Source organism: Mesocricetus auratus, unplaced genomic scaffold, assembly GCF_017639785.1.
Source record: "Mesocricetus auratus isolate SY011 unplaced genomic scaffold, BCM_Maur_2.0 Super-Scaffold_100676, whole genome shotgun sequence".
Classification (NCBI taxonomy): Eukaryota; Metazoa; Chordata; class Mammalia; order Rodentia; family Cricetidae; genus Mesocricetus; species Mesocricetus auratus.
Window position 1 is genome coordinate 151,883,359 of NW_024429266.1, and position 17,086 is coordinate 151,900,444.

The 17,086-nt window shown below is 51.3% G+C and overlaps 1 protein-coding gene across 7 annotated transcripts in view; it reads right to left on the reverse strand.

Annotated features, from left to right (window-relative positions):
- Nucleotides 1-17,086, reverse strand: part of Iqsec1 (IQ motif and Sec7 domain ArfGEF 1) — a 331,555-nt gene that overhangs the window by 141,382 nt on the left and 173,087 nt on the right. For 2 of the 7 annotated variants that reach the window (XM_013114181.3, XM_013114177.3), the window contains exon 1: nucleotides 12,835-13,203. The exons of the other annotated variants lie outside the window; for them this stretch is intronic. In XM_013114181.3, the coding sequence (XP_012969635.1) occupies nucleotides 12,835-12,857 (23 nt within the window). In that variant the 5' untranslated portion in view covers nucleotides 12,858-13,203. Of the gene's footprint in view, nucleotides 1-12,834; nucleotides 13,204-17,086 lie in introns of those variants that run through there. 7 annotated transcript variants of the gene reach the window in all.

The window sequence follows — 17,086 nt, forward strand, 5'->3', positions numbered from 1 at the left end:
CCTTTGTTCAGGGCACAGGGTACTGTCACTCTGTCCCCAGGACTTCTGAGGCAAAGACACAACCACTGAACTATAGTTCCAGGGTCTATATCATACTTTGTGATCCTATACCCTAGGTCTTTGGTCCAGTGTCACATATTGGGGGCTGGATATGACTCTGACCAGCACACTGGGTTTCAGCATATGCTGACATCAGTGCTGGTCTTGTAAGCTCTGAGTTCTTGTTCAGGCCTCCCTTTCCTCAGTTGTAAACAGGCTCATCTTCCTGCCTTGGATAGGGAGTCTGAGGTGCCAGTGGGCAGACTCACACTTCATCCTGCCTGGCCCAGCACCTCATCCTTAGGCCCCTAGTTAAGACAGTCAAAGAGGACTTGTTGACTTTCCTTTGCTGGCTCTGCCATACAAACAACCCTACCTACCAGCCAGGGGCCCCACCACAGGCACAAGGGGATGATTGTCCCTAGGTTGGCCTCTACACCACTCCTTGTTGCCAGGCTGCCCTGCCCAGAGTTCAGCAAGAGTCTGGAAAAGTCTGGCTGCTGGGGAGGACACCTCCAGAGGTCCCTGGACTGGGTATATGGAAAGACCCAGGGGCTGAGGTATCTATCATCTGGACTCTGGTCCGGATCTCCTGGTTACACTAGAAGATTTGTCTAAAGCAGTGGTCCTCAGTTCTGAGAGAATGCAATTTGAAACAGTGAGTCATTTTATTTGTCCAGCCTAGCACCTACGAAGTGCCAAAGCAGCCTCTTATACGCAGGGACATACTCTAACATGCCCAGGGGATGCCTAACACCATGGTGACAGCGATGGCCATGGTGCTGGGTTTTCCTATGTGCATATTATATAGAACAGATCCATGGAGGATGAAAGGCCACAACTGCTGGGGCTGGAGAGATGGCTCAGTGACCAAGAGCACTTAGGTTCAGTTCCTTGCATCCACATCATCACAATCATCTGTCACACCAGTTCTAGGGTATCTGATGCCATCTTCTGGCTGCTGTGGGCACTGTGTGAATGCAGCACGTTTAGATGCAGGCAAAACACTCAGAAGTGACCATAACAGAAGTTACAGAAAACCTGCAAACTATTCCTGGAGTTTTTCATTTAATGTTTTCAAGTCGTGGTTGTTAAAAACAATATACAGGAAACAAAAACCATGGGCAGAACACCGTGAGTGCATGTGGTAGTATGAATGACAATGGCCCCATAGACTCATATATTTAGTGCTTGGTCCCTGGTTGGTAGAACTGTTTGGGAAGGATTGGAGGTGTGTCACTGAGAATAGGGCTGAGCTATGAGGTTTCGAAAGTCCACACCATTCCCAGGTAGATTTTTTTGTCTCATATTTGCAGATAAAGATCTAATCTGTAAGCTACTGCTCTAGTGCCATGTCTGCCTGCCTACTGCCAAACTTCCTATAGTAATGGTCATCGATTCACCCTCTGAAACTGTAAGCCCCAAGTTGCTTTGATCATGGTGTCTTATTGTAGCAATTTAAAGTAACCAAGGCAGTGTACTTCACCATCCCAGCCACCCAGTGACACAGGAAGACTACAGACACCCATCTGAGCAGACTGTCAAGAGTGACCCAATAATCCCACTCAAGGAGCAAAGCAAGAGTGGGTGAGCTATAACCTCTACCCTTGTGGGCAGGTGGGTAGCCAAAGACACATAGCAAGGTGGTCACAGAACACTGGGACCCTAAGTGAATGGAAGGCAGCCATCCTCAACAAACAGACCCAGGAAAGCCTCAGGAAGACAGACCTGAACTGAGCTCTGAGAATGGGTGGCCAGCTCGGAACAGGGCTTTGTGCTGGGACCACTGGGCTGGGCGTAAATAGGGAAGCCAGCCTGGTTAGATCCACTAGCCAGGAATCCATATCCTCTCACTGCCCAAAGTTAGGGCTACAACCAGCCCCTCCTAGGCTTACAGAAGTGGATGCCTTGCCATACTGCTCAGGACACTGCAAGGCCTATGCCCCAGTGGCCTTGGTCCTGTGCCTGGGACTACCACATCCTGCTTTTTCCAGGCCTAGATTACTTATGGGGGAGCACAAATACCGAAGCACCAGCCTCCTGGGTTTTCTTGGCCTTTCACAAGGTTTTTCTCAGACTCTAGGGTGTTGGTGTGGCCCTATTCAGTCCTCAAGCCAAGGCTGGAGTTTCTCATTCCCACATTACAGATGAGGAAACTAAAGCTCAAAGATTCAGAGTTCTTCCCAAGACCTCCCAGCTGGTAAGTAAGGAAGCCACTCTGTCGTCCAGTCAGCCAGGCAGCCAATCTTCAACCCCAAGACCATTTGCTGAGATTAGCCCTTTTCTCTGGCTTTGGAAGCTCAGGAAATCAACCCAGCTCATGCATTTTACACCCAAATTCTTTAACAGCTAGTGAATCCTCATTGTTCAAAGTAAAGATGAAGGGATAGGCAGGTATTATCTAGTAGAGGCTGTCCAGTGTTGGGTTAAATGCCCGTTAACCTGGCAAGGCAACAGTATTCAGAGCAAAAACTGCTAGGGACTGCAGGGGCCAGAAGCCAGGCTCTCTGAGCCTCATGCCCTAATGCTAGTTGTGTTCTCACGATAAACAGGGATCCTGACTGGAGCCCAAACCAGAAGGGAGCTGCAGACACAGGAGGTGCAAGCCTTACATGCCAAGCTAGTGGGGTGCATGTACTTCTATTTTGGGGTGCAAGATGGTGTGGTAGCAGGCACTGTTCCCCAGTGTCTGCTCGGTTCAAGAGGCCAGCTTCTCCTAGCAGATGGCAGTGGCCTTGGCATAGGTCCCAGGTGACCCTGGCCTCAGGGGTGCTGGTAGCACTAGAGAGGAGAGCCTGTCCTGAACTGGGAGTATGAACATTTTAGAGTCTAATAAAGGCAGAGGATGATTCCAGACACCCTCAGACCCTTCCTGAAGTCTCCTTACTCTGTCAATGAGATCACTGTTCAGAATGTGCCTTTTCTTGTGGATAACTCTGCCACCACCCGGGCCCTATCCCAGGGCCCATGGACACCAGGGTCTGTGAGGCCTTTGGGGTTTCCCTTCCCCCATTCTTCACCTTGAGCTCAACTCCAGCGGAATACTGATGTCTTCAGTCCTAACAGCTGCCTCAGTTCCCACCAGAGCCCCTTTGACTTCTACCAGGCTTTACCTCCAGCCTAGGCCTGACCCACGTGTATCCACAGACAAGCATGTGTGAAAAAGGAAGAGGAAGTGTGACTGCAGGCCACAGGCTTCAGGAGACCCACAGAACATCCTATAGTCACTCAACACATATGTACTGGGTCAACCAATGCCAGGCCCCATGCAACCTATTATCTCTGATGGCTCCACTGGTCCAGAGACTTCTGAAAGCAGAATAGTAGTGACTCTAGACCATGTGTGCCAGCTGCAAATCTTCAGGAAAGAACCAATCAGAACCTGGGGAACTAAGGTGGTCCTAAGTCGCTGTGGGTGGGCTGGCAAGACTTAGCTCCAGCCTCAAAGCCAGGGAAGGCATTCCCAGCAGCAGAGAGGAAAGAACAAAAGGTCCCAGAGAAGACAGGGAGCAGGGCAGGGCGGGGAGTGGCTGGGGATGAGAGAAGAAGGCCCTTGAGAGCAGGGAGCAAACCTCAGATGTAAGCAAGACTGGGGGTGATGTCAGCTGAGGCTGTATTTGTTGGCCCCAGGGAACACACATCTCAAGCTCAGTCTATACCCAGGCTTGCCACTATAGCTGGTGATACTGGGGAAGAGTCCTCACCCTCTCAGGGACACCTGAGAAGAGTTACCTGTCCAAGACCAATGGAAGAGCCAAGGACATGTCCAAGGGCTGGGGACAGAAGGGAGGTAAGGTTATGTGCCCAGCGGCTTGGGCATAGCCTGACCCTGGAATGCTGCAGGGCACTGGTCAAGGGGCAGCATCTGCCCTGTCCAAGGAACCTCTCACTAATGCTCCAGAAGAAGCGGGAGTTCTGAGAATAGGAGCCCTCATTCTGAAAGTCTGAATCGGAGGAGATCCTGTCCCCTTTGAATTCCCAGTCCTTTGTAGATGCCCCAAGGTCAGCTTGAGGTCCCTCTTGCTCTCCTGCCTGGTCAGACATGGAGGATGTCAATGCCAGTCACAGTGCCCTAGGCTGCCTGTGGCCTCAACCTTCAAATCCTTTTCCTTAACACTCCAGGAACGGCCATCTTAAGAGTTGGGGACACAGGGCCAGGCAGTCAGCAGTGGGGCATGCCATCTCCTCTGTACTGCCTCCTTACAGGGAGGCTCAACGCAGCTGGGAAGGGCTTCTGACCTAAGATGCCGGGAAGGATTTGAATAAGTGATGAGTTTTCTTGAAGAATGTACAACCCTCGGCATGGTTTAGGGTTGTAGAAATACCAATGGAAGAAAAGTGTTCTTGTGTGTAGGCCCCAGATAGCAGAGAAGATGTTTATTAGGGCAGCCTTGTAACCCTTACTCTCCCACTCCACACAGGGTCCCAGGGTGGGGTCAGGGAGTCAGGCTTCAGGCTTGGTCCTGATGTGCTCAAACTCCTCTGGCCCAGCTTCCTTCCAACACTTAGAAAAACCACTGGCTTGTCTCTAGCTTCAGTTTACCTTCCCTGACTCACAAATAAACTTTCACATATATGATCTTCCCCTCAATTTCCAGTCCAGTGGCTCACATGGGGCTGCCCAGGCATCCAGTTCTGGCCATGGCTAGGTGGCAGAGACAGCTGACAGCACTTTCCAACAACAGCCTCATGGTTGCTTTTGAAAGCCAGTTCACTCCAGGGCTGGTTGGTGGGCTCCACGTTTGCTGAGGACCTTCCTGGGAACACAATCCAGGTGACAGGCAGGCAGCCAGGAACAGTTGTCAAGGCTCAGGTGCTGCTGGCCCCAGCCCAGCCACATAAGAGCCAGGCCTTTGTCCACTAGTGACATCCATCGGAGTTCACTATGAATTAGTCATATGCAGCCCAAAGATTCCTGGCTAATACCTCTGTTCCCTCAGCTCAATAAATACCCGTATTTCTTACAGCCCAGCATGTCCTCCACAGGCATGTCACACTGGGAAGGGACCTAAGGAGACACCAGGGTATGGCAAGCCAAGGACACTATTTATAGGTCCTGACAGCCATTCCATAAAGGTGCAGCACAGAAGAGGAAATGAGTTCAGAAAAGTTAAGACATCTACTGAAGTCACATTGCCAACAGGCAACAGATACAAGGTCTTCTTTTTGAGGGCAGTTCCTTGGAGGTATAAGACGAAGTCTGACTTATCACCACACACTGGACCCCATCTGGTCCTGGGGACTCTTCCAAGGTGGCCTTGTCACTCTTCAACTCTGGAGACAGTCAAGGACAGAAGTTCAACCAAGACACTTGGGGATATCACGCTTACTGATACAGGAGGACAAATGGAGGAAATGCTGAATTGTATCCAGCAGCCACCAAAAAATGGACTTTGAATGTCAACAAGCATCATGACAATTAAAAACACATCATGTCCCTCGTGAGCCACTCCAAACAGACGTCTCTGTACCAAGGAATGGAGCTTCTGGGGCGAGAAAGACATCCTGAAGTGAGACATGCTTTAGTCTCCCTCTCTCGCATTCCCAGCCTAAGCAGATCCCAGAATGTGGGACAAAGAGGGGAGGTGGGACATGGTTGCAGGGGGACAAAGAGGGGAGGTGGGACATGGTTGCAGGTATCCAGGGAGCCTTGTCCTGCATCTGCAGCATGCCCACCCGACTTTGACAACCCCAGCTCAGTCCAGCTCACTGGCCCTGTCTCACCCCTCCCTCAGTCTGTGACAAGGCAATTTGCTGAAAGCCAATTCACAGAATAGGCAATTTGTAGAACGCCAAAACCATCAAAAGGCCTTGTTTCCCGTAACCTTTTCGTTTTACCCGACTGGTTTCCATTTTTGTCTTCAAAATGGCATTTTCGGGAGTGTTCAGTTTGTCTCTGTCCCCGCCGCCTGCTGTGGCGGCAGCAGGCAGAGGAGAGCGTGGGGACTGTACCATCACTAACATATGTGGCTCTGGGCAGAGGGAGAGCAGGCATGGCTGACAGCCAGGCAGATTCACAGGCCCAGGGGAGACAGGAGGCCTTTTTGAGAGGAACCCTCAGGCTGGGCTGGGCCCTGATTCTGCGAAGGGCCCAGGGACAGTGGACCAGACCCTGCTCCCAGTAGCTGGCTGACAGTCAGACCTACTAGCCTCCAGAAGGGCTTATCGTATTACCTTTAAGCACTGGAATTGGTCCCAGGACTGCTGGTGGGCTTGAGTCTTGGAAAGAAGGGTCAAGAGATCTCAGTTGACAGAGAAGAGGGCAGCAAAGGTAGTAACCATAGTAATCTTAGAGGGCAGACACCAAGAGGTGGCCAGCCTGTGTCTCACAGTCACCAGGGTCTGAGCCAATAAACTCATAATCTGAGCCTCCATTAAAAAAGGATACATTTATTTTATTTTTACTCATTTGTATGTATACGTATATGTCTTATTAAGGATTTCTACCACTGATAAACACCATGATGAAAAGCAACTTCTATGTTATAGTCCATTATCAAAGAAAATCAGGGCAGGAACTCAGAGTAGCAACTTGAACCTGGAGACAGTAGCCGATGCAGAGGCCATGGAGGAATGCTGCATACTGGCTGCTCCTCAGGGCTTGCTCAGCATGCTGTCTTATACAACCCAGGACCACCAGTCAAAGGGTGTCATCACCCATAATGGGTTGAGCCCTCCCACATCATCAACAATTAAGAAAATGTGGCTTGGGCTTGCCCATGAGTTAATCTGGTAAGGGCATTTTCCCAATTGAGGTTTCTTCTTCCCAAATGACCATCTTAGCTTGTGTCAAGTTTACATAAAAGTCAGCCAGCACCGTGTCTTTGTGAGTGTATGCCATGTAGGTGTAAGTACCTGTGAGGGACAGAAAAGAGCTGGAGGTAGTTACAGGTTACAGGTAGTTAAGAGCTGCCTGATGTGGGTGAAACTTGGTAGTATGCCACATTATCCCGACCCCAACACCAACCTCTCCAAACAACAAAACAAAAACCAGATAAATCAAATGTGTGAATCTGAAATAATTTTAGACTCATGTGCAGCTATGAAAAAATAATATTGAGTGTTCCTGCCAACACTGTAGTCATTTCTCCAAACAGTAATACCTCAGAACTCCGGAGGACACCAGATCCCCAGTCTTGCTCATCCTTTGGGTAGAGTGTACATATGGTATTATGATGTAAGACTGCCCCACACATACAACACACACCAAAACACGGCCTCCAGTGGCTTCTAGGAGCACCTGGAAACAAGCTCCTCACCTCAGAGACTGGGAGAGGTGCCCCAGCCTAGGCCTCCGTGGAGCCTGTGGCTTTCAGGAATGCCTGCTGTGGAAAAATCTTTGTATACTGTAAATATGTATTACTCTCATTGGTTAATAAAGAGCTGACTGGTCTATAGTTGGGCAGGAAGAGGTTGGGAAAGCCAGACTAGGAGGAGGCTGGGAAGAAGGACAGAGTCTGAGGAGTCTTAGGAGACACCATGAGATGCAGAGCAGGATGGGAAGTACATACATGATATAAGTTAGCCTCAAGGCAGCACACAAAGGAATAAAAATAGGTTAAGTTATAAAAGCTAGCTAAAAGCAAGCCTAAGCTATTGCCTGAGCATTTATAATTAATAATAAGTCTCTGTGTGGTTACTTGGAGAGTGGCTGGCAGGACAGAGCTGATCTGCAGTCTAGACGGAAAACTTCACCTACAGATGTCCGGCCTGCCCAACTTGTCCTCTGCCTATTCAGAACTCTGTAGCCCCCAGAAACCGTTATACTACTTTCTGCCCTGAGGCAAAGAGAGATGATGGTGAGTTTCAGGAGGCAGAGGGGCCACAGGGAGTGGTTTCAGTGAGCAGGGCAGGAAAGGGCAGCCAGAGAGACTGTAGGGCCAGGCTGCCCCTAGCAAGAGTGATTTCTCTGTGGTAGCCTGTGCCCCATTCTAGGTTTTTAGGACCCTCCACAGCCTGCCTGCTTTGTGGGTTGTCAGGATGGGAGGCCTAAGAGAAACCATGAGAGGAAAGACAGGTGAATGGCGGAGGTGTGGGATCAAGAATGGTCCCTCAGTACTCAAAAGGATTGGCTTGCCAGACCCCTTCAGCTGGACTCTCCATCCTCCTGCCTCAGCATCTTGAGTGCTGGGATCACAGATATACACCACCAGTTCCTCCAAATACTTTAAATCACCTCTAGGCGATGCAATGTGTCAAATGCCGGGCAGACGCTGTGGAAACAGTGCTGACACTGTGCAGTTTGGGAGAACAGCCGTGTGGAGAGTCCACACACGAGGAGCAAGCTAGTAAGCAGATGAGACCTTCACAGGCCCACGAACTTGAGGTGAGCAACACTAAAGAGCCAGGTTTGCAGAGATAAAGGGCCCATGGAGAAGAGGAGGCCACAGCAGGGTGACTGCACATCCATCAACGTATGGGTTCAGTGAAGTGCTTGGTACAGGGTCAGGCAAATTCAAGTTTTGCGCTTTAGAACTATCTGGAAATGACGCTCCCCTCTCCCCACCCCCAATACATTTCTATCTATAGTTGGTTGGATCCAAGGCTATGAAACCAGACTGAGCATAGTAACATCATCGCTGCAAAACAACAACAACAACAACAACAACAAAAACCCTGATAGCACGCCCCTCTCCTACCCCAAACTGCACTGCCTACTTCTGATCTGAAAGGGATCCCAACGCAATAAGGCTTCTCCACACCTGCACCTCATGCACACTGCAGACACAGAAGGAAAGACCTGGTGTTGAGATAACAGCCATTTGCCAAGCAGTGGCCACCTTTAGCCAGCTGATCCCACAGGCACCTGCTGGGGGAACCTTGTTCCCAGGGAAGCTGCTGCCCTGGGGATATGAAGGCCTGGGTGGTGACAGCTCTTGGCAGAGCTCCCAACATATCACAGTCCAATCTTCCCTTGATTTTGAGAGCAGTCACATTCCTAGAAAACTCAACGTATAGCCAAGTCACACAAAACACATTTGGACATCCATCTTGTCTGATGAAGGCAGGGGCTCAGCGTCCCGCCCAAGCTGGCCTTAGCTCAGCGACAGCGCCACCACGAAGTGGAAGGGGAGAACCAACTCTACAAAGCTGTCCTCTGACTCCCCACAACACACACAATAATAAACAAAAACAAGCAAACGTGTTAAATCCTATGCCTAATAAAATTGATCTGGACAAAGAGTTATCAAAAGTGACAGTAAGGGTATGACATGAGGGACTTCTTAGGGGCATCGGACCAGTGTCCTGTCACCTAGACCTTCTGGCCACCTGGACCCTTCCTCTCCTTTGAACCCTACCTTCTAAACACCTGCTGCCTGCCATCCCTGGCTGCAAGGACACACAGATGAGGGTTGGTGGAGAGGACTTGGTGTCTGGAGCCAAACTGACTCCTGACCATGAACCTGAGCCAGTCACTTCCCTGAAGAATGGGCCAAGCACAGACTCAACATGCCGGGTGTGGGGGTGGTGTTCAACAAGGGTACAAGTCTGGAGTCCTCTGAGATCAAGTTAAGCTAGTAGTATGCAGTAGGCCAGGACCCCATGAGCAGGGCGCCTTGTCCTGAGAACATGGGGCCACTGTTTCTGGCAAGGAAGAACGCGCAGGTGCTTTTAGTCCAGCCTGAAGACCAACGGCTCCTGACTCCTGCAGTTTCCCCTAACTGCCCACTGTGACTAAGGGGTAAGTCAGGTTCCTGACCCTCTGCTCTCTTCCAGTCCAGGAGGCAGCCTCAGCCCACCTTCCATGTCTCTGCTCAGCTGACACTGAGCTGGGGCAGTGGGAACCAGCTCACAGGGCCCTCTCTGCCCATGTTGTTAGTTCACCTCTCTTTTCTCACACTCAGCCAGTGTTTGCATTGTCAGCAAAACCCTTCAGTATGATAACAGGCTAGAGTTTGGCTTTGGCGTGGACTGCCCAGGTTTACCTCTGCTTGAATGTTGCCTGGGCAAGTTGTTCTGGTGCTGAGACTCAGATGCATGATCTGTACAATGCAGGTGAGACTAGTCCCACCTCGTAGGGTCCAGGTCAAACGAGCTGAAGGACATGGCATCTGCATATTCAGAGGCACCTGCCTTCTTTGTTCAGGTGGTAAATGCCATTCCAGCCCTGGAGTTCAGCTGACTGTGTAGATCACTCCCTGTGTTGGGGCTGGTGTTTACATATGCCTCCCCAGGAGCCTGCCAGTGCCCGGTTCACTGCTCTGTAGTCCTGCTTAGGACAATGCCTGGCACCACCCAGGACTCACTGGCTTAACTGTGTATCTTGCATGCATGTGATGTACCTGGCGCTTTAAGGCACTGAAAGTCTACCACGTATAGCTGATAGTCTATTGGTAGGCAGACTGACCACCCAACAAGTTGGACATAGTGTCAGGGTAGATGGAGGCCCAGCAGGGAAGTCAGAGAATGGCAGGGTGGGAGGTCTGAGGCTTTAGTCTTGCACGGCTGGCCAGAGCCAAAAAGGAAGGGAAGAGGGGCCAGGAAGTTCCAGGCAGTGAACAAATAGGACAGTTACAGGGTCGATGGGTGGACCACAAAATGCAAAAATGCAGCCGGCAGGCGCCTTGCTCTGCAAATCTTTACAGCCCCACTGCAGGAGCCCAGTCGAGTTCCTTCCCTCTCTGCACCTCAGTTTCTTGCTCTGTAAAATGGGATCAAGCATACTATATTTGCAGTCGTTGAGGAAAACTGGCCAAGCTATAGGACATGAGAAAGCACAAGACTATCCAAGACTGCTCTGAGCTGACAGCCATCAAGCCCCTTTCCACACAGCTGGCCTGGGGAACCAGAAGTCTGGAGCAGCAGGTACTGAGAGGTTCCTGGGCTGGGCTGTGCCCTGCCCTGATAAAGTGGACTATAATGGTGGGCAAATATAGGCTGCTGAGTGGCTAGCAAGTAGATTTCAAACCCTCCACAAGGGCAGAAGACATAGCCTTTCTCCAGCTCTCCCCAGCCAATCTGTTTGGGGTGGTTGATACCAGCAGAATGTAGGAGGAAGCAGGGGTAGGGGTAGTTCAGCCTACAGCACCCTAAGAGCTAGAGAATGGTGGAGAGACCTTCAAGAAAGGGAGCCAGGGGGCACTGATCCCCAGCCAGGTGCTGCCAACAGAACTGCCTAAGGCTGTGTGTTCAGGTGCAAGCCCCTGGCCATCAACAGGATGACTGACCCTTGGAAGCACAGTGGGATCTATGGGACGAAGCCATGCTCTTGACAAAATGATTTCCATGCCTAAGCCAGTGCATGCCAAGTTTCTAGGCATGGTTTTTCCAGACTCAGTTTCCCCATCTCAAAAATGGGATGTGTTTGTGTTCACTTCTGCCTATGCAAAGCTTTTCAGATGGCGTTCCCAAGCTTTGGAAACAGGCCCCGGGTCAGGCCGCTCCCCATGAGGACTGTCACATTTCATGCTAATGACATCTTCCCTCCACAGCAGCTTGGAGGCCTCTGCAAGTTGTCAGTTTCTTTGACACTGGATGGAGGCTCCTGTGCCAGAAAAGGTGGGGCAGGTAGGAAGGAGGCTGCTGCCTGGGAAGTACCTTCTCCAAATGCGAGCTGGAGAAAGCGTCACTATTTCTGGCCTTGCCACTGAGAGCAAGCAGTCCCTGTGGTTTGCTTATACCAACAAACCGACACAAAGGCTTTTCCACTGAAGTGTAGACCCACAGCCAGAGGCCATGGTCCCACTCCTCCTTCGGGGGCAGGGACAGGCTATGTTTACTTTCTATCAGGCTCATTAGCATGGGAACCGCCCCTTGTAGGAGGGGAGGAGGCAGAGCCTAAAGAGGACTTGGAGGGCCCTTGATCTGGCTTGGGGCCTCTGCAAGTTCAAGGTCTGTTTGAGGAGAGTTTGAATCTCCCAGGTGACCACCTACAAATTGCTGCAAGCCCTATCCCAGTACTGGTGGCTGATCCCAATTCAAGAACATCATGGCTTACTCTTTAACCTCACAAGATCTAAGATCAACAAACTGTCCCCAGCAGCTTCCAAGCACTGAGCAGGTAGGTAACCTGGTTCAGGTAGAGACCAGACCCAAACCTTATTCAGTCTCTAGAGCTTAGAGTGCCCAAGTCCGGCAAAGGTTGCTCTTTCCAGAACAGCACCCTACAGAGTCCCCAGAGAGCCTAGAAAGCAGCTGGCATTTGAATCCCACTGTCCCCGTCCCCCCTCCCCCCCCCGGGAAGCCTGGCTTCACTAAGCAAGACTTTGCTTCCATAAATACCCAGTCCCGTGATGTCACCACCCTAAGCCTGACTTTTACCGCCTCGGCTGCTGGCATCAGGCCCAGTAGACGGGTGATCTGTACCCACACATTACACCTGCACTCGACAGCTGGACACTGCTGCCACCTTCACCTGTCCACAGAGAATACCATCTCCTGCCACTGTCTCAGCCACACTGATGGCCTTCCACCTGGCTTGGGTGCAGGCCACAAGCTTGCTGAGCACCAACGCTGCCCCTAATCAAGCCCCCTAGGGGCATTGCCAAAAGCCTGAGCCGTGGCCATGGGTCTGGGGCCCTTGTATATGGATATGGATTAGGAGGAAGGTGACTGCCTCAGCAAGGGACTTTCACAGCTGAAGGAAGATTTGCTGACTAAGATATTTTTTCTCCTCATCACCATCAACACCGCCTCTGCGGCAGGGGACAAACATGAGAGACAAGCTTGCTCCCCCTGGAAGCCACCTGCAGAGCAGCCACCCCACCCCCACCAAGCCCCTCATTCCAACACCAACAAGCGAGTCGCGGTCCTTTTTGCCTCAGGCTTCAGGATAGACTTGTTTCAAATACTCACAAATAGCGTCTTCGGCAAGCCATCCTGCCCAAGTCTGATCTCCTTCTCTCTCTTTCCTGCCTGGGTTGAGGAAGCTCAAGGTGGTTCAGAGGAGGAGCAGGATGCTCAAACGAGGTGGAAAGAAGAAAATGAAAGCCAAGGGCAGTCACTTTCCCAGGACTGACAGGTTCATCTAGAAAAGCTGGGTGTAGTGTGGCAGGGGGCTCCAAACGGGTCCTCCCACGCAGGGTTTACACTGAGCCCAGAAGCCTGGGAAGACGTCGAGTCACCATGGTCGCCAGGTTGGGCGGGGGCGTCTGCCTCGCTGCTACCTGGGACTTCCTTGGGATTTTTCCCTCCCGCACATCCGGGGTGGCAGGGAGCTGGGATGAGGAGGGGCGAGCTGGGGGAGGGGGGTGTCTATGCGGGTTTGCTCTCGCAGCATCCGGAGGAGGGACAGGAGTGCAGGAGCGCCCCCCTCCCTCCAGGAGCAACGTAGTGCGGCCGAGCTGGACCAATCGCCAAAGTGCTAGTTCCCATGGCAACTGCAGCATCAAACAGAGCTGCCCTGCGGTGCGGCTGCAAAATAAAGAGCCCAGTCGTGGACACCCGAGGTGGCTCCTTCCTGGCCCACACTGGAAACCTGGAAATCAGTTGCTAAAATGGATTCACAGACGGAAGAATGATGGCATTGCCTTCCAAGGCAGCTTTTCCGTCCTTGACATGGAAACACAGGAGCCGCTAAACTATGCGCTCAGGAGATCTTTGTGCCCTGGGGTTAGGGCTATGAGACTTCAGCAAGCTGAGTGTCTCCTGGGAGTCTCAGATGCGCTACTGTAAAATGGGATCATGACAGTGTGTGACCAGTCCTGGAGGGTCAACCACTTACAGTAGTGGAAAAGCAGATGACATAACTTGGATCACTGCTGCCAATCATAACCTTAGGGGAGGGAGGCCCGGGCTGGGGCCAGTCTGTTTTAGCTGTGTTGCACCCCAGTCCCTTCCTTCTTTTCCCCCCTGCCAGCACTCCCAGTGTGCCTGCAGAGCATCTGCCTTCATCAAGGATACATTCTAAGGGGGAAACAGAGAAAACATGAAAGCCAGAATACAAAATTGTGCCTAGCAATCAGATCAGGATTCAGCCAAGCATAAAAGAGGTTCGGAGGGTGGGGGGCATCTTCTGGAGCTGGGTGCAGGGAAAGGAGGCCTCTCCAGGGGCTCTCACCCAGTGGCCTGTGATGGCAGGAGCTTTCTGAGCACAGAGCTTGTGCTAAGGCCCTGAGGCAGAAAGAAGCTGGATGTATTTGAGGGACACAGGCACAGTCAAGGTAGCTGAGAAACGCCCACTTCTGCTCTCCCTGCACACTCACCTCCTCTCCCCTTGGTGTATCTCATGTCTACTTGAGCAGGCAGCCTGCTTACCAAGTGTCAGTCAGGAATCTCAAACCCAGCTGAGCATGTGTATAAGGAATGCTTTTTAGTGCTCAGATCTGCCCCTGGGGAGGCACAGGGGTCCTCACTCATTTAGGACTAACGGATAGAAGGTCGCACAGCCAGGACTTCACCTGGCCTGAGTCTTCACCTGCAAAGCTGCCTCCAGGGCAGGGCACAGGAAAGGGAGAGGTAGGAAGAGTGTGAACCTTCTGTTTGGGGATGGCAATTGCCTGGCTGACTCTATTTCTTCTTTCCATTCTCTCAGCCTCTCAGACCCACGGAAGTTAGGGGAATAGGGATGCTATACTCTTGAATTCTGTCCTTTTATTACAGAGGAAATGGATTTCAGAGGCAATGAGCAACTTACAGAAAGTTGCGCAGCAAAGAGGGACAGAAGCCAGATGAAGAGGGCCTCATTCTTCTGATGGAGGGCCCTTGGTTTCATAGTGATTGTTGAAGCAGCTGGGTAACCAAAGTGCAGGGGACTCTAGAAACATCCAGCATTCCCAGAGCCTGACCCCCACCCCGGGAGAAGAATGCTGTCATAGAAATAATCTAGATTTCTGTGTGTTAAGCACATGATAAACTGGTCCCACCTCTCTCCTCGATTGAGTTGCACCATAGCTTATCAAAATCAGAATACCACCACACCATCAGAAGGAGACCCTCTGCTTTGGGTCCTATTGTTTCCATAGCTGAGAAATATCAGAAACAGGTCTAATTAACCTGGAGAGGCAGCAGGGAGGGCTCTAGCACCGAGGTGAAGCTAGCCCACCCGTGTGTTTTGGCTCCAGAAACACCCTTTCAACCTTTCTAAAGAGGAGCTGCTTTTCCCACCCTCAGGTCACAGATGAGTAAACTGAGGCTGCAAGGGAGAAATGGCCACCCTGAGTGCACTCTGTGAAGTCTCCATCCTGGGCTTCTTCTTGTCCTTCCTTTGGACACATGACATCCATCACACACCTGTATCTTTTCTGGCGCTTCCTCCAGAGAGCCACATGCATCTCGCTTGTGCTGTATTTTAAAGGAGAGCGGGCGATAAAGGCCTCCACACCCAGAAACAGCTGCCAAGGCTTCATGGCTTTGACCAAGCATTGAGCATGGCACACAGCAGTTGTTCTCACACCTGACGCTCTCTGCCTGGCACTGAGTCAGGTCTGGTCAGGTGAAGGAGACTCCAAAAACCAAACACTGACACTCCAGCTGGTCGATAACTTGAGACCCCAGATGTTTCTGAGTTCAGAGAGTGTAGGAGGATGCTATCATCAGTCCAACTTCGGAGATGGGAAGCCCAAGGGCACAAGAGGGTTCAAAGTCTCAGGAAGTGGTGTGGCCGACTGTACCTGTCCATTCCACTGTGATCAGACGCCCGACGTGGGAGGGGTGGCAGCCAGCCTTGCCATGACTGCCCCTGGCTAGCGTAGTGCAGGACCATCCACCCATCCACCACTTCAGGCTGGGCTGACACAGAGCCCTTCGTAGGGACTCTCTGGACACACTCCTACGCCCATCTCATCTTTATAGTCTGGGGGCAGAAGCAGCTTCCAGGATTGGTTCCAGAAACTTCTGATCTAGGACTTCCCTTCCATAGACTGGAAAATTCCAACCTGCAGGCGGACAGGGACAGTCAGGCAGAGTGTCTCTGTCTTCCTACCTGTGGCCATCTGTCCCCGAGGTGGGAGCATAACAGCATTTGGGAAGAGGGAGAAGGCTGCTGGTACATGACAAAGAGATATGCCAGTCTTAATCATTCCAGGCAGGCAGCCATGCACCTCAGGATTGGGCTGTCTTCTCAGTGACGGCAGTCCATCACCCTTCCAGGTGGTCATGGGCCTAACTGTGGAGCCGGAGTGCGTGCACCCCTGAGCCTGTCCCATCCCCAAAACACAATTACTTCAAGCCCCAGCACTGTATTTTTCCCTTTCCTGAAGCTTTACATTTTCAGGAAGTAAAATGCAAATTGCAGAAATAAGATGAACATTTCTTTTCTTTTGAGACAGGTTCTCACTTGTAACCTTGGCTTGCCTCGAGCTTTCTGTGTAGATTGGGTTGGCTTAGAGTTCATAGGGCTCTGCTTGCCTTTGTCTCTCAGAATGCTGGGGTTAAAGCTGTGCTTCGCCAGGCCCATTGAAAAATGACTTCATAAATTAAGTATATTCCGTTCTCTGCCTCCTGGCCCCACATCTTACCCCTCTTGCTCAGCTCTGCAGAGGAAATGGTTCTCATCTGTCTGGAGTGTATCCTTCCAGAACTTTCCTTGTGTGTTCATGCACATATGCATGCATGTAGGAAACAAAGTACTGCATGGATTCCGAAAATGATACTGTGCTATGATGCCAAAAATATTTAAAAATTTCTAAAAGACATGAAGATGAGCACTGTGAACACCAGCTGTGTGTAACGAGGACCCTCACTTGACAGATGTGCTGGAAGCCTTGGGGTCATGCTTTGTAGCACCCCTCCCCCAGCCCAGCTCCCAGCCTCCCATAAGTGTATGAATGATCCTTAGGGAGCCTTTCCTACTCAGGTTTGTCCACTCACAGGCATCCTGAGCAGGGTAGACTACTGTGCATATTTGGAGCTGTACATAAGTGGCCTCACACTGTGTCTTTTTCTGCAGCCAGCTCTCTGCTCAGCATCACATTTGGAAGGCCGAATCACAGACTCTGCAAACCATAGGCTCTTGCATGCTGCAGCCGCATACCATATGCCTTTCACATCACAGCCGTGGTCAGTGTTCTGGATGTGGGAGACGTTGTGGGGAGGGTGGGGCTTGTCTACAGTCCCTCCCCTCACTGCAGGGTGGCTGATGAAGGAGTAGCCCCTAAGCAATTATCTT